Source organism: Eleutherodactylus coqui, chromosome 2 (assembly GCF_035609145.1).
Source record: "Eleutherodactylus coqui strain aEleCoq1 chromosome 2, aEleCoq1.hap1, whole genome shotgun sequence".
NCBI lineage: Eukaryota > Metazoa > Chordata > Amphibia > Anura > Eleutherodactylidae > Eleutherodactylus > Eleutherodactylus coqui.
Window position 1 is genome coordinate 135613801 of NC_089838.1, and position 25055 is coordinate 135638855.

General features: G+C 42.1%; 1 protein-coding gene across 5 annotated transcripts; it reads right to left on the reverse strand.

The window, feature by feature from the left end:
* MDM2 (MDM2 proto-oncogene) lies at positions 1 to 23206 on the reverse strand. 5 transcript variants are annotated; one of them, XM_066591623.1, is made up of 12 exons: positions 23085 to 23206; positions 22277 to 22355; positions 17346 to 17420; positions 17099 to 17232; positions 15633 to 15682; positions 12695 to 12759; positions 12541 to 12610; positions 12264 to 12424; positions 9620 to 9769; positions 7641 to 7802; positions 5518 to 5592; positions 1 to 5387 (listed from the first exon to the last, which is right to left on the reverse strand). In XM_066591623.1, the coding sequence occupies exons 1-12, from the start codon at positions 23114 to 23116 to the stop codon at positions 4839 to 4841; spliced, it is 1602 nt and encodes a 533-aa protein (XP_066447720.1). In that variant the 5' UTR covers positions 23117 to 23206; the 3' UTR covers positions 1 to 4838. The 5 variants fall into 5 exon arrangements, with proteins under 5 accessions (XP_066447720.1, XP_066447716.1, XP_066447717.1 ...); XM_066591619.1 differs by having other exon boundaries at positions 12264 to 12421; positions 23085 to 23182; XM_066591620.1 differs by lacking the exon at positions 23085 to 23206 and adding an exon at positions 22495 to 22757.
* Between the last annotated feature and the right edge of the window lie 1849 nt (positions 23207 to 25055).

Here is a 25055-nt window from a genome sequence, read left to right on the forward strand (position 1 = left end):
TTTAACATTAAATAATTTTAATTTTCATATATAAATATAGATGTTACAGTTATTTTCAGTGCATTTTAGTTACATGGTTTATACGTGAACGCACACATCAACTCTTAGGACTCAATTTTTCACAGTGCAAAAAATTATTAACAAGATGCTAAGAGGAAAAAGTACTAAGAGCAGTCCTTACCATTGCGGCTTTACTCTAAATAACTGCTGAGGAACAAGACACGAAAACTAAAATAATCAAAAAGATCATTAGCGATCTATAAATTTCATCTATAGTTGGGTCTGGTACTACGCTACAGTTGAGGGAAAGATAATCAGCATAAACTAGTACTATTTAGGTAAATAATATTGTGTAAAGATGTTCTAGAATAAAGGGGCTAGAAGGGGTCTCAATGTTTTTAAGAGAAGCCAGTGTGGCAATTAGCCGATTGTAGTGAATGGCTATATATCTAATGCATAGGTGTGCTGGGTCCGTCAAAGCGGTTCTCCATTCTGGCACACAGAGTGGGATCCCCCTCTTTGAAGTCTATGTGCACAAGCACAGAGATGCATGTTGGGGGACAAACCATGTTATATTTTCTTCTCTCTCTTGACTTTTGTGTTCTATTTTTAATAGACTAGGTTTCTACAAAAAGAAAGTTGTCACGTTGTAATACAAACCTTATGTCTACTGTATATAATTTTCTGCTGCCAAGGCACCATTTTATACCTCACATTGTAATCCTGCTTTTGTGTATAAAAATGGTCCATTTATACGCAAAGATAATCTTCAAACGATTGAAAGATTTTGCAACTTGCATAAAGTGTTAATGGATATTAACACCACCATCTTCATTTGCATGTAAAAGAGCCTCCAGGAGTTGTTTGCAGAGCTCAGCATGTGAACACACACCCAGATGCATTGTTCTGCTCTCAGCTGAAGGCAAATTACAATGTTATCTTCCAACTCCCACAGAGATAACAGCCTGTGGTCTACTGAGGGATACATGTTTGGCTTTACCTCTCAGTAGATAAGGAATGATTTTAAGTTCACCTTAAAATCGTTCAAATGTATAAAGATTATTACTCTTTTTTAGTCATTTGAACTAATTTTGAGTGATCATTACATGTAAATGGGCCTCAAGTCCTAACTAAAAGTGTTATCTGGAGTCTAGAACCCCCTTTTTTTAAATTGAGGCATTCATATGGTGTTCAAAAAAATCTAGACTTCTGTATATACATCTAAAATGCGAATAAACCCTGCTGCAAAAGGGGACAGAAACATTTTCTCCCATTGCTGGGATTCTTTTTTTAATATTAATAAAGCAGTGTAGTTCTCCTAATCAGTGTGAATGCAACCTGACTAACTTGTCAATACGTCAATAAATCGAAAAATGTAAAATTTGAACCCAACCCCCGCACACAAGAATTCTTATCACACTGTGCATGTTAAGATTGATAAAATCATACTACTAAATTAGAACAATATTTAGAAAGCAAACATTTTCAGCTTCACCAATTATAAAGGGTTATTTGCTATTGAAGTAAAGATGGACATTAAACCGAGCTTTCATAGGAACAGTTCAACTGCTACATATTAAATAAGAAGGTTTACACAAAAGGTTAAAAAAAGAAAATCAAAATTGAATACATGCTGTACAGCGATCGTCAAGTGCGAACACATACGGAGAGCAAAACAAGGGCGAAAGTACTTCAAGACAAACATTTCATAAAGAAAAATAGACAAAAGAGCTTAAAAGTTTCATTAAAGCATGCGATCACACGGTCTTACCAAATAATATTGTCTGGATGACAAAGAAAACCATTGTAGAATTTGTAATCCAATCTAAAGCATCTTGGTAGTAACACAAAAAGAAACTGCAACAGGATGGTAAGCAGCCAAGTCCATTTACACTGCATTATAACACACTTATCTTGTGCAATCAAGCATTGTTTAGAGTCTGTAGAAACTTCCTTTGCCTGTTTTGTAAGTTTTATGTCACCCAGTTATAAAATCTAATATCTGAAAAGAAAAATGGTACTCTCCGAACATACTGTTATTGGAGCGCTTACATAGGGATTATATCGGAAATGAAAAAAAAAAATAATACAAGAATGCAGAAATGGACCTAAAGACATTGGGGTAAGACTATATTAACACTGTTTCAGGAAACAGTGCGACTTTTCAGTGAACTGGGCATTTTATAAAAGTCATTCGTCAACTGCTACAGGTATGTGAATGTAGCTAAAGGCTTAAGTAACTACACACTTATTTCTTAAAAAGTAGTTATTGAGGTAATTTCTCATTCTCAAGGCATAAGCTAGAATGGAGCGGGCCATAACACTATTGTATACAAGATGGGCATCCGCTGCAGCCCACCACTAACTTCACCGTAGTCACACCATGTAGCCTACAATAGCCAGGCAATATTACGTGTAAGGCACTAGAGGTTGTAATATTCTGCACATTGGGCATACTCCTGTATATACTGAAACACACACATGCATTTCTTTCTATAAAACCTCAGTATTTCGAAAAAAAACCAAAAAACAAAAAGGACATAAAATATAGACAGACAAATAATTTCCTTCTGTAGGAATCCCTCTTCCAGTTTAAAGGTCACCATCTCCCGGGTAAACAGAATGAGGTTCATAAACTTTGTGGAATATTTCATCCACGTTACCTGGACGTACCGTTTACTAGTGTACGTGAAAGGTCGCCGTTATAGGTAACTGGTTAAAGGGTGGCAAATGTAGCCAACAGAATGTTCATTAACCCCTTAGTGACCAGCCAAGTGCTTAAAGGACCAAGCGATTTTCATCGTCACATTCCAAGAGCCAGAATTCGTTGACCTCGTTGTATTAGAGCTTGTTTTTTTTTGCTTACATGCTGCCATTTCTATTGATTGTGGCATGTAAGACGGTTTGAAGCTTATTAGTGAGCTCACTAAAATGGCGTACTGGTGGTCACTAAGAGGTTTTAATAATGGCACAAGCCTTAAAAATGAATGAAAAAAAAAAAAAAAAGCAAGTCTGTAAAAGCAAAAGCTGTTCTTTTCATGAGATGCGATAGTATAGAATAGGTCTCTTATGATAAAGGGCACATCCCACTCCTCTTAAAACGTGACAGACTCCTTCAGCGTCACTGGATAAGCTCAAGAAACTAAAGACCATACATGAAATAAAGACTATGGTAACTCAACAAGCCAGATAGCCAATGTACCTAGAATTTAGCGAGTATTTCGTGTTTTAACTCCTTCCCTTTGCCACTTTGTTTCGTTTTCATTTCCCACTTTCAAATAACTTATTTTCCAGAAACATAACTATAGGACGACTTGTTTTTGTAAGTGACAGACTATACTGTGCTACCCACAGCTTGGGAGTGTCCCCCTTAAATGTAAGATTTCTGTGCCATTAAAGGATTGCCCTTGGAACAGAGTACAGCCCATTGAGCATATCCAACATGACAGGAACTCATTAAAGGGGTCGTTCCACAACTTAAAATTGCTTCACAGCCCTTCTGTCCTTCCTGCTTGCTGCTGACCAGCACATGTGACTGCTGCAGCCAATCACTGGCTACAGCAATGACCTTCCGTAACCAGTGATTAGCTGCATTAAATAACATGCTCTGATTAACAACCACCAGGAAGGACAGAGTGGCTTTGAATCAAATTTAAAGTTGTGAGAAAACCCCTTTACTTAGGTTACCTTTACACAGGCAAACTGTTGGCAAAGGGGGAAAAAAAAAGAAAGAAAAATCACTCAAACTAATGATTTTGTCCGATAGTCGTCCTGTGTAAAAGCGGGACCAGGCAGAAAACTTACCAAAAATAAATTGTTTAGTCCCTTTGTTTCAATTTACTGAAACAAAGCTACTAATGAGCGACTTCTCGCTCAGTGTAAACAGGCAGTCATTCATGTATGAACCACTGCCTGTTCACAGTGAATGCAGGCGGGAGAGATCTCCAGCGCACTTCGCCTCCATTCACTGACCAACTATTGCTCCTGTGTTAGGGCACAGGAGGGAGAGTTGTCCAATGTAAAAGCACCCTTAATCTGAAAGAATAAGGTCCCTACTAGGGTGCTTTACATGTCCATTTAATAATATGTAGACTAGGGCTTACATGGGTTATTCTGGGACACACAGTTTGCTAAAATTGGCTCAAGCTGCTCTAGTAACATAACACAACATACTCGCCTTCCCCAACACTGTTCTGCCGCTGCCTTATCCCCGCAGGTCGTTCCAGGTGCAGGGAGCTGGCGATGCCCTAACTGACAGGAGGGCCATGTGACCATTGCAGCCAATCTCCTTTAAGCAGGCGATTAGCTGCAGCAGTTGCGTAACCTGGGGTTGTTTCATCAATACTTTCTTCTCGAAAGTGAAGATCAGCAGGGACCAAGCGGTGGTGAAGCAGGGAATGTGAAGATGTCTTCTGTTAACAGAGCAGGCTGAACCATATTTGGCAATAATTATGTCCCTGGATAACCCCTTTAAACACAGCTAAGCCTTTATATTGAAGTCTACGGAAGGCCTTACTGTTAAATTACAGAAGGGGGGAGGGGGGGGGGGGGGACTGCTAGAATTATCTAATTGACTCTTAAAGTATATTTAATTTGAGCAGATATTAATGATTAAAAATAAACTTTTCTTCTGCCTTATAAGAATTTTAAAGTATTTACATATGTGCAAGTGCTTAAATAAGCTAGTGTAGTAGGCAATTTCAATTAGCCATTTTTTGTTTCCTTCAAGCCGAAAGAGAATTTCATATTCAGTCTCTTACCTAACATTTATATATTCTAAGGAGTTTTATTTTGCTTTCATAAATTTTCTTGCTGTGTCTATTGATCTGGCCTGGCTTTTAGCTGAAATAGGTTAGTACGATCATCTGAATTGGCTGCCTGCATACAGGACAAGGCTTGTTCCTCTTCTTCAGCTTTTTTGCACATGAAAAACATGCCATGAGATGCCCTGTTCTGCCATGGACAATGCAGCCATTCTTCGGCCTAGTCTGGCAGATGACACAAGGTTCAACACTAGAAAGTGGAAGACCCTGTTCTGAACTTTCCTGGTGAGCTTGTTCACCTTCCTTGAACTCCTCCTGACTACAAGATGTGGTGCTTCCGGATGTGGAAGGCTGAGAATAGTCCTCAGTTTCCTGGGATTCAGAGCTTTGTATTCCCTCATCATCTTTTTTCGGGACAACTGACTCTTGGGATTCGGAGAGTTTTGCTTTTTTGCCATCTGGGACATCAATGCCTTCATCTTCTAGGGAATCCTCCATCTCTTTTCTTTTCAAGGAGCTATTCTCCATTTCTGGAAGCCAGTCTTTACGTAGAGACCAACATCTTTTACAGTATCTTGGAATAGGAGGATTCATTTCATCACACTGTGAACATTTCCAGTAATCCTGTAACATTTAGGAAAATATTTCTATTACAAGATTCCTGCAAAACAGATGGAACCAAAACGCAAATCTACTTCATTTAAAAATTGCATTTTATTTTCCACCTGCGTGAGCTCAGCAAAGTTATACTTACAGCTTCAGAAATTTCAGTGTCCTCATCAAAAGAGTCTCTCGATTCTTCAGCTTCGTATATAGTCACCTGATAAACCTGAAGCAAGAGGAAAATAACTAATTAGTTTTATCAAAAAAGAATAGTATGTATATAAAGTCAATCATAAGACATGGCCAAAACAGAACTACAAATAAACTACGTGAAATGCTTGACCTTTGAGGCACAAAGATCGACGTGTAGCCCTGCAACCTCACATGATCATTGAAGTCAATGGGCTCGTTGATTGAAAAATGCTCACCAAGGTGCATCACACCACTGCCAATGGCTGCTAGCCGTAATAAACAGCTAATAGCTGCTATCAGGCCTGTGTCCTGAGCCTGCTGCATACCCTTCCCCCCCTCCCCATGTCAACCCATGACTGATTTTAGTCATTCAGACATAGGATGTTAAGGGGTTAAATGGGCTTAATATAAAATAAAACATCTATTAATAGACACAAAGAAAAAAAAAAATTGTTTACATAAAACAAAAAACACCCAAAAACTAAAATTCGCATAACTTAAGACTATTCAACTAATGTGATGGCAATGATAAAGATTGAAGAGTGAAGACCACTAATTGAAATGAATTTTAGCGAGATCACATGTTTCTGACCATCTTCAGATCCCAAAAATCTAAAAGTAGATTAGGCTTATATCAGCCTAAAGCAAGGGAGGGAAATGCTGCATACAAATCTAGAGAGGAAATTTACAGAAATACACAAATACAGTAAAAAATTATGCTCCAAATTACAATGCCTTCAAATATATTAAGAATCATAGAATGGTAGAGTTGAAAGGGACCTCCAGGGTCATCGGGTCCAACACCCTGCTCAATGCAGGATCACTAAATCATCCCAGACAGATGTCTGTCCAGCCTTTGTTTGAAGACTTCCATTGAGGGAGAACTCGCCGCCTCCGGTGGTAACCTGTTCCACTCATTCATCACCCTCACTGGTCAGAAAGTTTTTTTCTAATATCTAATTTGTGTCCCCTCCCTTTCAGTTTCATCCCACTGCTTCTGGTCTTTCCTTGTACAGATGAGAATTGGCCTGATCCCTCTGCACTGTGACAGCCCTTCAGATATTTGTAGACAGCTATAAAGTCTCCTCTCAGCCTTTTTTTGCAAGCTAAACATTCCCAGATCCTTTAACCGATCCTCCTAGGACAATGATTTGCAGACCGCTCACCATCTTGGTAACTTCTCTGAACTTGCTCCAGTTTGTCTATGTCTTTTTTAAAGTGGGGTGTGCAGAAATGGACACATTATTCCACATGAGGTCTGACCAAGGAAGAGTAGAGGTGGATAATTACCTTACGTGATCTAGACACTATGCTTCTCTTAATCCAGAACTCAGTTTGCCTTTTTGACTGCTGCATCACATTGTTGACTCATCTTCAGTCTGAGCTATTAGTATACCCAAGTCTTTTTCCTATGTGCTGCTGCTCAAATACTCCCATTCGGTTTTTTTTTTCCTTCATTTTTTTTGCCCAGATGCAGAACTTTGCATTTCTCATTGTTAAATACCATTCTTTAGTCACCGCCCACTATTCAAGCTTGTCCAGATCTTTTTGAACCCTCTTCTCCAGTGTTAGCCATCTCTCCTAGCTTTGTGTTGTCGGCAAACAATCAGTTTTCCTTTACTTTCCCCCTCTAAATAATTTATAAAAATGTTTAACACCACTGGGCCCAGGACAGAGCCTTGTGGTACCCCACCTGAGACATTCTTCCAATTTTGATGTACAGCCATTTATGACCACTCCGAGTATGGTAACTCAGCCAATTGTAAATCCGCCCAACAGTTGCCTTGTCGATACCATATTGGGTAATTTTTTAAAAATAAGGATGGTATGAGAAACTTTGTTAAATGCTTTACTAAAGTCAAGATATAGCATATCTATGGCCTTTCCCTGATCAAACCAGGCGGTGATTCCATCACAGAGAGAAATTAAATTTGTCTGGCATAACTTGCTTGTTACAAACACATGATGTCTCTGGCTCATTACACCATTCTCATCCAAGTACTTGTATACATACTGTTTAATAATTTGTTCAAAGACCTTTCCCAGTATCATGCTCACAGGACTGTAGTTTCCTGGGCCCACCTTCTTCCCTTTTTTGAAGATGGGGACAATATTTGCTCTTCTCCAATCTTCTGGACCTTCTCCTATTCTCCAGAAATTTTCAAAGATTATGGCGAGTGGTTCAGCAATTACCTCTGCTGCTTTCTTCAGTATCCTAGGATGCAATTCATCTGGACCTGGAGACTTGAATTCATTTAAATTAGCCAAGTGTGTGATAAATAGCTTGGATTCATTTATTCCTTCAATAGCACAGGGATGATCAGTTCATGTTACATCTACTTTCTGAGAGAAAACAGATACGAAATAGGAATTTAAAAGTTTGGCCTTCTCAACATCATTTTTTTTAACCAATTCAACATTTTTATCCTGTAAACATCCTATAGCATCTGACATTTCTTTTGCTTTTGAAATACCCCCCAAATCATATTGCTTTTGCTCTCTTGCAAGCGTTCACTTTTCTGACACTTGTCCTACAATTTTTGCAGACTACATTATTTTCTTCTTTAGATATGCCCCCATCTCTCCATTTGAAAAATACATGCTAAAAAGATAGAAAAATAAGTTCTGCGTTCATCCATCCTGGTTTCTTTAAATAACTTACCATTCTTTCTTCTTTTAGGGATTGTTAACGATTCTACTTTGAGAATTTCATTGCGCAATATTTCCCAACCTTCTTAGACATTTCTGTCCTTAAGAACATCCAGCCATTGGATCCTCCCTACTCGGAGTTCATTAAAATCTGTTTTTCTGAAATTTAACCTTGAGGTCTGAGTCTTCTCAGGTCTTCGTTGCCTTGTTATCCAAAATTCGAGGATAGTATGATCACTGCCTCCTAAGGTCCCAGACACCCTTACATCCTCAACCATTCCCTCCCTGTTGGTAAGAATTAGTTCCAAGATAGCAGATCCCTTTGTTTTCTCTTCTACTTTCTTGAAGAAAAAGTTGTCGGCAAAAGCAGATAAGAATTTGTAGGACCCATTACTTTTACCTGGGAGAGATTCCCAACAAATGTCTGGATAGTTAAAATCTCCCATGATCACTGTGTCATGCTTTTTTGAGAATTTGGCCATCTGATGTAGAAAGAGTTCATCCATATCTTCTGCTTGTCCATGTGGCCTATAGTAAACGCCTACAATAGTGTCCTTTCTGTTGTTCTCTCCTTGTATTTTTACCCAAATAGTTTCTATAGAACTCCCATGCTCTGAAGCTTAAATCTCTGTGGAGATGAATGTTTTCCTAACATACAACACAATACCTCCTCTTTTATTAGGTCTGTTTCTTATAAAAAGGTTGTAAGCCTTGTATTCCAATCATGTGTGTCATCCCACCAAGTTTTCGTGATGCCTATGACATCATATTTCTCTTCCTATATTAGGAGCTCCAATTCTCCTTGTTGGTTTCCCATGCCCTTTGCATTTATATAAAAACAATTTTTTAGTTTGTAATCTGTGTCTCTTACTCCTCTACTTTCTTTCAGAATTTTTTGTCTTTCTTCAATGAAATCAAGGCGAGCTGTGCCTGCATTTAGAAACGCCGACCACTACACAGAGGTTGGAGCGGAGACTTCCGCTGCTTCAGCTCAGACCTCTGTATTTACGGCGCCAACAGCATGTGCCCGCTCAGCCGATTGACAGGGTAAAGAGCGACGGACCCCAGCCGATCAACTACTCATGACATATCCAGAGGATAGTATTTTCCACGGAAAAACCCTTTATGTTGCATGACTGTCAGCTCTCTTGAGGGCTATACAAAAAGATTATACAGTACTTTCAACTACAGTAAGCACAGGACCAACCAGTGATACCCATGCTTAAGAAAACTATATGGTACATTTAAAAAAACGATTAAAAAAAAAAAGCATAAATCAAAAAGAAGCCTTTTTTCTTTCCCATAAGGGACTGGAACTTGCGATCACTTGAATGCATACACTGAAGTATTGCATTATATTGTATTTTTGACACGGCAGGCCTTCAAAAAGAGGCCAAAAGAAATAGTCTTACCTCATCATCATCTGTGATACTTTCTTCACCTCCACTAGGGCTATAATCTTCTGAATATACTGATTCAACCTCAAACTCCACACTAAACTGATCCGAATCAGAATCTGGATCAGACCAATCGGAGTTACTTACTGAGCGTGCCTCATGGTCCTAAAGGAAACAGGAAAAAAAATATATACACAACATGATTTGAATGACCCGTACCGTAATCCTTTTTACAATTTAAAGTACTTCTCTAGTTTTGGTCTTAAACTGTGTGTGGATAATGCTGGCCTGCAGTCTTCTTCAAAATTGGCTGTTTTTACTTAGCTGGTACTTACAAAAGTAAGTTCTAATAATTCGTGTTTCACTTACCAGCATGTCTACACCAATTCTGTGGTTTTAGTGCATCCAAATGAGTTACACATGCATAATTCAAGACAAAACCTCAGTGGTAGAACTTTATTTAATGACTTTTGAGCACCATTTATTACAAATCATTCAACCTGTTAATAGGATTTAGGACTTACCATAAAAAAAAATTGATTAATACAGAACAACTAACTGCAGAAGAGTGCATTCCATGTAGGCAAATTATCTTAAAATGATAGAACACTTGCTCAAGTAAAAGCTTTTATTTTACCTTTTAACAGCTTTTTTTTGCATTTGGGAGACACAAGAAGCTGCATCCCTCTGTTAAGCCATTTAAATGTCGCTAGCCTTTCAGATGTGACGGTCAGCAATGATAACAGCTGACATCAGAGTATCTCTAATTCCTGCTGCTACCACTTGGTGTCCTTCAAAGGATTGCCTAAGGGCGCTTTCACAAGGGACGGAATTATTGTGCATTCCACATCCAAATCTGCAGCTAATTCCGCAGCGAAACACACAAGTCTCACTAACGATTTTGCTGTGGAATTGCAGGCAGATTTAAGACATCTCAATTCCTAATCAAAATCCATAGAGCTATATGGCATGTAATCTGGGTGCAGATGAATTCCAGCCATGTGAAAGCACCCTTAAATGTGATATAACTACACTCACCTCCCAGCTGTGACCTAGGTCTGCACTTCTGTGTCAAAATAATGAGCAATTTAAATAATGCAGACGGCTGCATGACCTCACATTATACAGAGATTAAAAAGGGTTTGTTGAATATATTGAAATTCCTTTTTATGGCTATTAACATAAGGGTACAACCATGGGGGGGGGGGGGCAAAAATGCTGAGGATTATACCTGTGAATTTTAAAGGCTGAGATCCAAGTTACACAAAATACAATGTTAAGACAGGACAGGCATTACAGGTATATAGCCGTCTTCCCTGAAAATAAGCCCCACCCTGATTTTTTAGGGGAAGCTTGAAATATAAGCCCTACCTGCATTACATTAAAAAATAAATAAATAAATAAAATAAATAAATAAAGGAATGTATTACCTAGCAGGCTCGGGCCAGGTCCCTCCCGCTGCCCATCAATGTGCTTCTTACAGTCCTCGGCTGCCCACAAAAGATCACTTCCTGGTTACGGGATTCACAAATCCAACCTCCAGGAAGCGATGGCTGACTGGTTCTCGAGCGCTTCTCAGCCAATCACAGCCATCGCATTGTGGAGGCTGGATTTAGGAATTGGCCAATCAACGCCGCAGCTCAGCCAATTCATAAATCCCTTCTCCACAACGTGATGGCTTTGTTTGGTTCTTAGACCGCTGCTCAGCCAATCAATGCAGTGCTCAGGAATTAATCAGCTATCGCTTCCTGGAGGTGGGATTTATAAATCCTGTAACCAGGAAGCGATCTTCTGTGGGCACCGAGAACTGCAAGAAGAGCGTAGGTGCTCCGGAGAGCACATGGGAGGGACCTGGACCGAGTCTGCTAGGCAAGTATACACTCTTGCAAGCCTGGCCTTACACAGATGTGCTGTCTCTGCAAATATTTCTACATTATTGACTGTATTTGACATTTAGTCAGATTTTTTTTTTTTTTTTGGAGATGTGCATCTATAAACATAGGATACCTGTGCTGTCTTTACATTGGATTTTGTGCAACAGGTGGAATTCAGCCTGCTGAGCTGGAAATAGTGAAATCTGGAGTGAAAAAAATCAGCAAAACAAAAATGGACATGCTGCATTCAATTCTTGTTAAAATTTGTGCAAGCATAAAATTCACATGACGATCCGCCTGTGTAAACCGGCAATTGCTTATCTACGAATGACTGCCTGTTTACTGTAAATGGAGGTGTGTGGCCAAAAGCAATCTCCGGCTGCTCTGCTCATTTACTGAACAATTATTGCTCAAGTGTGAAAGCACAGGAAGAATGATCGTTGGGACAACTGTCAGGCATTTAAGTGCTCGACAACGGTCCCATCTAAAATATACTAGTTCCTGAAAAAGTTTTTTGGGGACCGTCGTGAAGTCTGGATGATTAACAGTCATGTGAATGGGGTACATCTGGCATCACCATTTTTAATCTCAGTAACTGTTGAACTTCAAAAGTCAAATCTTACCTTGAGTAACAGTAGATTCTATATTCCAGCTTACAAAAGAAAACCCCAAATATAGTATCCGCTGTTATTTCTATGTCAGCCTCCTGCATTTCCTCTAGCAGCGCTGATTAAACAATATTAAACTAATTGGTTACAACATCATCATCTAGTAGCCTTACTTACAGTGTTAGAAGAGGTGTCTGTTGAATCACTGCTACTTCTATCACAGTGTAAGCCACTTATCACCCACCACGAAAGGCTTTCATCAAAGGTTAATGAAACACTGTCTGACTTATGTCTCTTTCTTTGCGGCTCAGATGGTTGACCATTTGATGAATTTTCTTCTAAGCGAAGTTAAAAAAAAAACAAACAAACAAAAAAAGATAATATACTCCATAAATAACACACCTGTAAACTGCCACTGGTGCCACACTCATACGATTACTACAAAGCAAGTTACCAGAGTCACTGTGGCCTTTCTTAGAGGACGATGCAGAGGGAGTTATCTTCTGTAGTTCTTCAGCTGAATCCTATAATTAGAAATAAATTATGTCAATTAAGTTTTAATATATCACAAAAAAAAAAAAATTAGTCATTTGCAGTAGTAGTTTTACCTGTGCAGAGCTCACGGTCTGTGAAACACTACTTGCTTCTTTCTCAAAAGTATCTACATGGCAACCTGCAAGAAAACATTTTAAAGCAGTTAGTAAATAGCAAATCACACTCGAAAAGTAAACTGTATAAAGTAGTATAAGTGTTAAAGGGGTATGCTGCCAAGAACGTAATTCCCTATGCACAGGATATAAGATAGCTTGCTGATATGTGGGCTCTGACTGCTTGGACACCCACAAAATTGACAGAACAGGAGAGCCTAGCAAATGAATAGAACATCAGCATGCATGCTCGGCCAACTCTATTGGTTTCAATGGCAGCGCTGGAGAGAAGGAGTACGAACACTTGCTGAAATGGAGCAGTGGCCAAGCATGCATGCTGCCCATTCCATTCTGGTGATTGGTGGGTGTTCCAGTGGTCAGACCCCTACGACCAGCTAGTTATTCTCTGTCCGCAGCATAGAGGATAACTTTATTTTATTGGAATTACTCTTTTAATGCTGGTATATATGTAAAGGCTAATTCACACTACGTTATGGATTTTAATTTCTCTGCTCCAAAAACAGAAATCAAACTGAATTAAACATTCAGATTTTTCCCCCATTGATTTAAACGGGTTTTCAAAAAAAAAATAAAAAAAATGATAATATATATTTTTTCCCATTTGATTTCAGTTTTCAAAATAGAACAAATAGTGCAGATGTGGGAAGGGAAAATTTAGTATTACGGCACCCATAAAATGAGCTGGAAAACAGGTAATAGAAGCTGAAACGGCATGCCACTCAGTCCCATTTTAGGGCTCTGGGGAGGCGCAGTGGTGCCCCCTCACCCACTGATCAGGCATTTATCCAATTCCTGTACATATGCCAGAAGTCAAGAGCAAACCGGTGTGAAAACTTAGTAAAAGTTGGTCCGACTCCAATTAATTTCTGATTGCAGTCTACAAATTAACCAAGGTTGAGCCAGAACTAGAAAGATATAGATGCGCATCCAAACATTGTACAGTGCTCTATCGCTTCTCAGCAGTGTTTATAAACATGAGGTTCTTAGGTTTATACAACTTGATCAAAATGTAACTACTAGCCACTTCACTGTGACCTTTTTTAGTAGGTCCCTACAGAACCAGGTGCAGTACCATATGGTGACTGCAAACATACAGCACCCATATGGGTTACTGCGAAGTGGATAATGGCATATATAAGGTTATCAAAACGTAGCCAAGAACCTCATATATTCATAAATATTGCTATTACATACAAGAAGCACTGACACCAATATTCTATCACCAGGTAGCCTAAGGCTATTTTTACACAGGCGAGTGTGATATGGGGCCATGAATCCCGCCCCCATATCACACTCCTCATCATGTGAAAGGCCCCTCGATCCGAGGAATTTTCACGTGAAAACAGCCTCGCATCACTTCGGCGATGAAGTAATCCTCTTCCATGGCTGTCACAAGATTGCAAAGTTTTCGTATTGCTGTCTCTGGTCCCTCTGAAAACAATAGGGCTGCGATGCGAGATCTCATAGCTAGATAGAACATGCTGCGAATTGTTTTCCGCATAGGATTGCAGCGCCATGCAGGGGAAAAAGGAAGAAGAAAAAAAAAAAAAAAGAACGCTCATGTGTATGAATCCATTCAAAAGAATAGGGTTCATATTTGTGTGTCTTGCAACGCACAAATCTCAAACGACTTCCTCACCCATGTGAAGCTGGTCTAAATGCAGGAGGTAGGAAAACTGCTTTAACCCCATCCCGCTCCATGACGTACCAGTATGTCATGGAGCGGCGGGGTATGTATGAAAAGCGGTTGCGTGGCAACCTCTCTTCATACAGTGCGGGCGTCAGCTGTTTATAACAGCTGACTCCCGCGGGCAATAGCTGCTATCGGCCGTTTGGCCGATCGCGGCTATTAACCATTTAAATGCCGCGGTCAATTCTGACAGCGGCATTTAAATCCCCGGAACGATGTCCGGGGGTCCTGCACGCTCCCCCCGCGGTGAGATCGGGGGAGCCGCGCAGGTGTCATGGCAGCCGGGGGCCTAATGAAAGGCCCCAGGGCTGTCTTACCAGACTGCCTATCAAGCCATCCCCGTGGGGTGGTTTGATAGACTGCCTGTTAAATTGCAGTATGACATAATGCTATAGCATTACATCATACTGCAGGAGCGATCAAAGCATCGCATGTTAAGGTCCCCCAGGGGGACTTCAAAGTAAAGTTTAAAAAAAAAAAAAAAAAAAAGGAGTATAGTAAGAAAAAACCTACACAAGTTTGGTATCGTAGTAATCGTACCGACCCATAGAATAAAGTTATCAGGTCGCTTTTGTTGCCGTTTGTGCGCCGTAGAAGCAAGACGCACTAAAAGATGACGAAATGTCGTTTTGTTTTTCTTCATTTTACTCCACTAAGATTTTTTTTTAAAGTTTTTCAGTACATTATATGGTACATTAAATAGCACCATTGAAAAATACAACTCGTCCTGCAAAAAACAAGCCTTCATACAGCGACGCCAATGGATAAATAAGGCGTTATGATTTTTTTGAAGGGGGGGGGGGGGGGGGAGGAAAAAACGAAAATGGAAAAAGAAAAAGGGGCCGCGTCATTAAAGAGGATCAGTCACAGAGATAAACCTCTTTAAATTAGAAATCTATTAGATGCCCCATTTTTCATTAAATAACTGTGTCCCTCTACGCGGTAATGCTGAACTCCCAAGGTAGACATTACAGAGGCTTTTCAACAAATGACATCATCCATCCATAGCATGGATGAAAAATATCTGTTTACTGGGACCCGCACGATCAACAGAGCAAGGGATCCCAAGCCTCCGTTCCCATTAACTACATGTCCGCACCGAACAGGAGTTTGGAAAGCATTTGAGAAAGAACATCTTTAACAGCACAATGCAAAAAAAAAAAGGATTTTATTCCATATGAATTTTACCTTCTGAGTCTGCAGTTACCAGATTTTTAGAAATCATAGCATACAGCCTCCTGGAATAAAGAGACCATGTTTTACATACAGATGCACTTTATAACAGCATTTAGTGTTGCATTAGCAGCAACCCATTAAGATTGTCAACCGTGCCACATAACTAGATCATTTTATCTAGGACGCCCTAGATACCTGTGTAAGGTTGTGTCATCACCTGCAATTAGGAATACTAAAAACTCAAACAACTTGCTCTCTAGATATGGTTATGCCTCGCTCAGGTCTTCTGGATGTGTTGTTGAATAATGTATAGTAAACCTACGAGATAAGGATGTGGATTTTACCCTCTCAATGTCATTGGGTGAAAGCTTTTTTTTTTTTTTTTTTTTATAAAGTTGCTGAATTATTCCTATGTGCAGGAGCCATATGTTTAGGCTGATTATAAAGTATACCAAAGAGTATACATACAAGTGCCCATAGACTTTCATCAACCAAATGTATGCTCCCGTAATACAGATGAGTGACCTGATCTGAACTCCCAGCACCACAAATCCCTATGATACTGCACATTTGGGTCAGGACATAATGGGCGCATAAATATGCTTATAATACACTCATGTGAAACGGATCTGAGGCCAGAGCTGCATAAATCTCAATAGCCAATACAGCCCAATAGCGGTGATCTGAGTCTTTGGGTTGCTTTGATTGTACTTCTAACTACCTCAAGTCCTAGAATATTAAGTCATCAAATAAACATGGAATTACTAAAAGTGGCACTCTGGTTCCGGGACAAACTTCTGTCCCAGGACAGGAGGGGGTTTATTACCTGCTGATCACTGCTGCCCCTATGATCTTCCAGGTCTGGGCCCTGTTTTCAGCCTTCCAAGATGTCTTCAGATATTTTTTTAACTACCTAACACACACTGTGCAATATTCTCCAATTGGCCAGTGCTTATCATGTGAGCAGCTCTGGCCAATCAGAGTAATCAGGAAATAGGTAAAGTGCATTGGTAGTTAACGCTGCCAAGCATTATGGGATTAGATAGGCTGAAGATTATGTTGGCCACCTTGGATGACCAAAAAGGGGACCTGGAATTGGAAAATCAGAGGGATGGCAGAAAAGAGCAACTGTAGGTAATATACCCCCTACTAAAACCAGAAGGTCACTTTAAAATATTTGGAATTTATGTACAAGAAGAAATGAAAAGGAAACAAGAGAAAACAGTGTAAAATGACTTTGCCTACATTCCAGATATCAACTGATTTTATTTTAATTAACACTTCGAGCTCAATTTACAAGTCTCAGAAGAAGGCAGCGGAGATCTTAGTAAATGTTAAAAGTGAAAAAATGTTTTGGTTTGTTTTGTAAAGTAAGGAAACAAGTCCCCTGTCTTACTATTGGGGTAAATCTAATTCTACAGACTGAAAAAATATCTTTTCTATAAAGTTATACAAAAATATTGTTAGACATCAGTTACCTGGGTTCTTTTACAGAGAAGTTCTGTACCCCAAATAGTTCTCCAAGAGGATCATTAGAGCAGTGGACAATATGCTGTTGCTTCTCGTCATACAACTGCTTGGCCATAATGTACTGACCAAGATGGTAAATAACCTATAGCGCAAGTACGAAGACATTGTAATGAACTACACGATAAAAGGAGACCATGGAAAACGCACTCTTTACATAGTAAAATCATTTACAAGTCAGGATTCTCAAATGCCCACCTCTTTCATGGTGAAGGTTTCCTTCTCGGCACCAGCAGATTTTAACAGATCTAGAAGAGGAGAATTTGGTTTTACCTGAAAAATAAAAACGTTACATATGAACAAACAATGCCAAATGTCAAGCGTCTGTCCAATATTACTCTCTTCCGATCTGACACCGGTCATGGAGAGATACAACTGTGTGCTGGGCGGTATAGTTGGAGGTAACAGTACGATGCCCAGTGGGTAACATGCATGGGCCCTGGTCTAATTACACAACCAAAGAAAAAGGTGAAAAACCCCAAATAATTGAAAAATATACATCACAATAAGATTAAAAGCAGAGGAAATTCTGCAGAAGGAACAAACTACATCCCAAAGTATATCAAATAAACCAAAGGGTCATATGCAAATCCCTATATGGAGTAATACTTCCATTTCATATATGCCAAGTCAGACTATATGTAAAAATATATATGCACAAAGTGAATGGAAATACCTCAGGCATCCTAATCCATATTAAACCGCTAATGCACAATAAACACCAAACGGAAAAATAAATTGCTTGAAAGTTAATTCGGTGTTGAAGAATAAACACCCAGCGGGCCACCACACTGAGCCATAAGGGATGCCACCTATGCCTTTTACCAACTACTGTAAAATACTGGGACAGAGCCAGAGAGGTGCCAACAGTTTCTACATCGAAAACGCCTGGCGCAAACTGCATGTCGCCATCTGAACGGGGCAGTGTGCTGCGGAGACCAGGGAAAGGCCCAGCGAAGGGTCATGAAGTATACAGTAAGTGCATGTACTGCATATACATATATCTACCTGGCATAATATACCATTCATGTTCCAATCAAACCTCCCAGATTTCAGTCAATGTGATAAAATGATGGAATATAATTCGCACCAGGTAAAAGAATTTAGGGCCTCATTTAACAAACCTGTGTAATGATAAAACAGTCTGTTGCCCATAGCAACCAATCACAGCTCTGCTGTCATTTTAACATTGAAGTATATTAAGGGCTCATGTCCACGGGCAAAATATGATTTAAGATCCGCAGCGGATCTCCCGCATGCGGATCCGCATCCCATAGGGATGCATTGACCACCCGCGGGTAGATAAATACCCGCGGATCGTCAATAAAAGGGATTTAAAAAAAAAAAGGACCATGAAAAAATCTGGAACATGCTCCATTTTCGTGCGGGTCTCCCGCGGGGACGGCTCCCGCGGGCTTCTATTGAAGCCTATGGAAGCCGTCCGGATCCGCAGGAGACCTAAAATAGGAATTTAAAGTATTTACCATCCGTAGCGGACCGGGAAGGTCTCCTCTTCCTCACGGCCACATCTTCCTTGCTTCGGCTCGGCGGATGTGCCCGGCGCATGCGCGCGGCACGTCGACGACGTGCCGCCGGCGTCAGGAATTCATCCGCCGGCCGAAAATGAAGATCCGGCCGTGAGGAACAGCTGACCTTCCCCGCCCGCGCCGGATAGGTAAATGCTTTTAAATTGTTATTTTCGGCGCTCATGTCCGCGGGGCAGGAGGGACCCGCTGCAGATTCTCCATTGAGAATCTGCAGCGGATCTGATTTTCCCCGTGGACATGAGGCCTAAAAGAGAAGCTGTGCTGTAATTGGTTGCTATGGGCAACAAAGCAAGTTTTACTATTAGGGTATGTTCACATGTAGCATAGTGAGGATCCCCACCAAAATCTGAACGGAGATATAGAAATATATATATAATATTTTAATTTTTATGAGTCTCTGCAGCAGATCCACATCAAAATACAATGATGCAGATTTTTCACTAGGGAAAAAAATCTGCTTCAATTCCGCTACGTGTGAACATACCCTTAGGCCAATTTGACACGGTCGAGTGAGATATCAGGTGATGAAACTCAGCTGCACTACTGCTTTCTGGGCACAAACCAGAAACTTCACAGAAGGGAGCGAACTGAGAGCTTTCCAATAGCTTTCTGTTTATTTGAAAACCAATTGAAATCAATGGAGGAAAAAAAAACAAACGTTCATTTCCGTTTTAGTTCAGTTTTTCTGCCCCAAAAATGGAACAGGGAAACAGAATTGTAACCGGAGTCCTTAACGCAGGTGTGAATGATTGAACTGAGGCGTCCATGTGGCCGATTATAGTGGAGAGACTTCATGCAATAGCGGCTTCAGACAAGAATACGTGCAAAGACACACACAATGTGCAAAGAAGGTCGCGCTATGCGGTGCGTATCAACATTTTACTGTACTTTCTGCACTGTGGGGACCGTTCACATCGGCGAAGGATACACCCCATCCGCACCATAATTTAAAAGACTCTGCAGCCCATTCAGTCCCCATTTTTTAAAATTTCCCCACAAAGTTGTGCAATTGCACAAATGTGCACCAAAATAGAGCATGTCGCGTGATGCGATGTCTCCTATTGAAAACTATGGGAGAAACTCAGTGATCCTCCACGGCAGCTATCAGCCTTATTAACCCCTTAAAGACATGGCCTATTTTGGTCCTAAAGGTGCAGTCACTTTTTGGAGATTTTCATCTGCACTTTTAAAATCCATAACTTTATTTTTCTGTCGAAACGGCCGTATGAGGGCTTATTTATTGGATGGCGAAGGGTAGATGTTATTGGTATCATTTTTGAGGTACATATAAAATGTATAGCACAACTTTTAATACATTTTTTTTGGGGGGTGGGGGAATTCTTTATAAAAAATAACAGCGTTAAGCATACGCAGGACATTTACGCTCTGTTACATAAAGTGCCCCCTAGCCAGGCGTAAACTTACGTCCTGTGGCCTTAATTCCACACACGTTACTTTTGGCCCATTATAGGACTTGAACTTCATCAACATTTATTAGTGACAGAATACATGGCAATGCTTCAGTATTACCATATGTTCTACAGACCTATCAGTACCTGCTTCTGGCATGGACTCCTAGGCTGCCATACATAACTGACCAGGAGGCCATAGCAACTTATCAGAACCTCATGGTTCCAAAGGGAGCCCATTCACTCGTCAGCCCCTTTAGATGCGGTGGCTGCAATGACCAAGGGCTTAAACCGCCTGAATGACAGCTAGCCCCAATCCGGGCAGTTCTTGCAGGAGCCTAGCTGACTTGACAGCTGGGCTCCTGTTATACCCAGCACACCAGTGCCAGGCCTCCGATGCAGCACCATATAAAAGGTGCATGCCTCAGAAGATAGCCCATTAGTGGCCACTGTAAAGTCATATGAGCGTCACTAAATGGGTTAACATCACTTGGAGACAGTTTTTTTTGTTTGTTTTTATTTTTAAGTTAATTAACATTAGCCAGAAACTGACAGCCGTGTTATACAAGTAAATAGACAGTGAAAAAGTTAAAGCAATAACCATAAAAACAGATTGTGTTAATAGCGCAGTAATTATTCAGGTAGTGCCTGTTTGTTGTTATCCGAGTGCCAAGAGCCAACCGATACATTTGTGTCACATGGAGGACACATTCAGGACTGAATCACACTAGTCTACCCTAATGATAGGAGACGCTGCAGAGGTGTAAGAAAGGTATGCGAGCAGAACTGGAAATACATGTAGAGCTGAATAACTTCATGAATCATAAACTGCACGCCCCTTTAAACCCTCCTATGTTCCACTCATAAATGGAGCATTTCTGTTAAAGGGGTAATCCCAGGATGTAGCATGCATGTCTGGTAGGGGTACTGTTGTACCTTGTCGACACCGGAAGTCAGGGGTGTGAGAGCACTTAACAGGAGGGAACAACCTTGTCAGGCCCCTAGCTGCCGATTGGCTGGGAACACTAGCAGCACACAGTGGAGGGCGATGGTGAGACTCACCAGTTGTGTCTGGCAACAGGCTACCTGGACGGAGGGTGAAGACAGAGTTCTGACAGCCGGCGGGGGATGGGGACTGGGCGGCTGGCTACACAGACGGCATCACAACACATGTGGGAGCCGCTGGGCGTGACAGCGGCCATGAGAGACACTGGAGCAGAGATTGTGGACACCCAGCAGGGCACGGGGACAGAGATGGCAGCCTCGCAATGCACCCACGATTACAGGACCCGGGAGGCGAAACCCCGAAAATCGCAGGTCTCCGCCGCTGTGGATGACACTGTCCCTGTGCACCCCGATGCTGTGGATGAGACTGTCCCTGGCGCTGTGCTGTGGTCATTCTGACCACAACCCAAGCCTTCGCACAAACTGCCAATCGGAGGCTAGGAGCTTGACAGAGGGTGTTAACTCCAGCTAAGCCAGGTCAGACCTTAGCTTCCAGTGGAGACAAGGTAGAATAGTACCTCTGGTAGGTGCAGGTTTCGCCTATTTCTGGTGCCCCTGCATTAGGTGGTTGGGGGTGATCAGGACTCATGGAAACAGCCAAGCAGGTTTCACTGCTCCTCAGTTAGGGTAATGTGTGGCGACTGCGTATTGCGCAGGCAGATTGTGTGTGCGATACGCTGTACCAATCTGCCATAGGCTCCCATGTTGCCACACACACACACTGCACAGAATATGCATGCAATAGAGATCGCAGCATGTTCTATAATGCACGCATCCATAGATCATGCATAGTGATCGTGACTATCAAATATGCGCACCACGCAGCAAATTATGCTCGTGTGAAGCTGCCTTTACAGAAACAGCTGCCACAGTCTGCATTACTCCCATTGACTTCTACGGGCATTACAGAGCATTCAGCCAGCAGACAGTTACAGCTCCCGGGAGGTAGAATCTACACCCAGCAGACTTGTATGGAAAATCCTGTGGATCTGCCATAAAAATCACAAGACGGGAATACTTCCAATAAAATGATGTCTTTAGTAGATCTTCTGTACAGAATAATCAGATACACAGGTGGAGTTGCCGCCTACTGCCAAAAAATGGGGCAACACTGTCAGATTTACTAATTTCTGCTTGCAAAGTCAGGGATGGTATATTTTAAACTCACCAGCATCTCTTTCTCTGTGGCCGCAGATCGCTCTACACAATCTGTAGGGGATGGGGGTCCATTCATATTGCACGCTTGCCTGCAGAGAGAGAACAGTACAATGATGGGGAGACATAAGAGATGACACCATATAGACGAGCAGATTATAAAGCCAGCTATACAGAAGACAGCAGCGCCGGGCTGTAGAGAGAACAGGGAGATTAATAACAGGTCCTTACCTAGAATAAATAGGAGAGGTAGAGAGCTGTGAGCAGGAGCGGAGCTCCACGACAAAGACCGGCAGCGCGGCGCTGCGTCCCTTTAACTAGGAGCCCCGGACATGTCGGGACTAGATCCGCGCACATGTCTGAGCATGACCGCGCGCCGCGCTGACTCATCCTGAGCCGCCTGCACAGTCACCACTACTAGCAGCACTACTGCCGAATGCGGCGGCCGGGCTCACCCCGGGGACACCGCTCGGACGGGGCGCCCTCAGTCTCATCTACAGTGTAGCGTGCTCCATTGTGTGCGAGCCGCCACTGTACTGCGGCTACGGGAAGGTCGCCAGAGGGGGCGATGCGAGGAGGGACGGGGGAGTTTCTAGACTGCTGGGAAAAGCAAAGCAATGGGCACACAACAAAGGCTGATAACAGAGGACAATAAACGGTATATAGCCGCAGGTATCCCGCAGAAGGGCATACGACGTATCTGGCCTAGTATCCCCGCTGAGTGCGGCAGGAGAGCCGCGCCTGGCGCCTTCACAAGTCGCGGTTATTACCGAAATCTACGTTAGCTGCCCCGTCAGCAGTCCGCCGCCCCCGTCACCCACCTGAGCTCTGCACACTGCTCGCCTTCCTCCATCCCGACCACGTACACAGCAAAGTGATGCAATATCAGAGACGATAGACGGCCGCCATTGTCCGGAGTGCGCGGCGCACGGGCTCCCCTGCTGGTGGGCTGGTGTAGCTGCAGGCTGGCTGGCGCACACGTGTGAGCAGAATGTGCAGGGCAAGAAATAACCGAGAGCTGCAGGACGTGGTCGTCCGACCGATCGGGCGGCACACACTCGGCCGACTAGCTCGCGCGAGGTTTGGGCGTTGGCCGTCCAAAACTCGCGGGAATGTGAACTTCTTTTGTATGCAGATCTTCACATGAGCCATTTATTTCCCATCACAGCCATGGGCGAGGTCTCCCCCGAACTGCTTGCCCATTGTTTTCAGTTGGATCTTCGGGGCTCACAGGAGCGTAGTGTATAACACAGCATTCCACCGGCGGATCGCTGCGTACGGCACTGAATCTCACACACACCGTTATGCAAAAGTTTTCTTTTTTTTTTGTTTTTTTTTTAATTTCCCGCTCTGCCGCTTAGCGAGGTTATGTATAAACGGCGCACATATGGAATGTAATGACGTATGTACGATGGTTTATACCCGCAGGGAACAATGAGCTCCAGCACACGCAATGCGTGATAAATACTACATGCTGCGTTCTTTTTATTACGCACGTATTATACACAATAAAAAGAAGCGAAGTGTGAGGCAAAAACAAGGGTGCACGCGCTAATACGTTCGCCACAGTCCTCGGCCGCTCATACAACTTCACTTTCTGGGTACGGGATTCATAAATCCCGCCTCTAGGAAGTGATGGCTGTTGATTGGTTCTTCACACGCTGCTCAGCCAATCAATGCAGTGCTAGATGAACCAATGCAATGGCTGTGATTAGTTTATCCAGCACTGCTTTGATTGGCTGAGCAGCAGCAGAAGAACGAATCAACAGCCATCACGAGGTAGAGGCGGGATTTATGAATTGTCATTAGTAGGACAGGCACGGCGTTGGCCTGCGTCTCACAGGGTTTCCGTTTCAGTATAAAATAACAGCTGCTAGATGCGGGGAATAGAGTGGACGTGGCTTGCATTAGTATAATTGCAGTATCCGGTCTTGAAGGGGTTAAGTAGTCTATGATGTCTGATCAGGCTAAATGACTATTTACTTTGAAAAGGGAAGTTTGCAAGTATCTGGCTTAGTTCCTGATTCTAGTTATTACTGTACATCACACCAGCATGAGTATAGAGTCACATGAGCATCACATGTACATGTTAGATCATCTGTCCATGTTCTATATCACTGATAGACAAGCATGCCTTCATTCTGTGTGTGCAGAGCATTACAAGAGCAGCTCAGTGAATATTGTACCAGAACCAAGCTCAAAACATCATTACAGCCCCAGAACCAAGCTCATTACATATATACAGTAGCAAAACTAAGGGGACACTCATGGGCGCACAGCAGCGCCTCAATATCAGAGGGAAAGAGACAGAGGCGGGAAGATGATGATTCATGGAGCTCCACAAGATGCGGTTTCATAGAGAAAGGTGATCATCTGGCCCAGCAGACCTAAAGGGGGCAATGGCCCGCCAGCCTACATCCGCCTTGCGCCCCTCTCACAAGCTGATTACCTGTGCTACTACACAGGTGACACATAGCTATGTCCGGCCATGTCTCTGCCTATTTGCGTGTAGGCAGAAACCTGTCACTCTAGCCAAGCCGCCCGATGACTTTCTTACTTGTCACAGCATTACCGGGTAAAGCATAGTTCTCTGCACTCACGGGATCTGTCCGAATTTCATGCTGCCTGTGGCTCATGCAGTAGGATTCTCTTGACGGTTCTCTTTAATTTAGGGCAACTATAAAATGTCCTGCTGAAGAGGTCAGGTAGACTGATGCCCCAGTGAACATGGAGAAGAAGCTATTACTGGAGACTTCTTGCCCAGGAGATGGCATCAGGATGGCTCACTTATT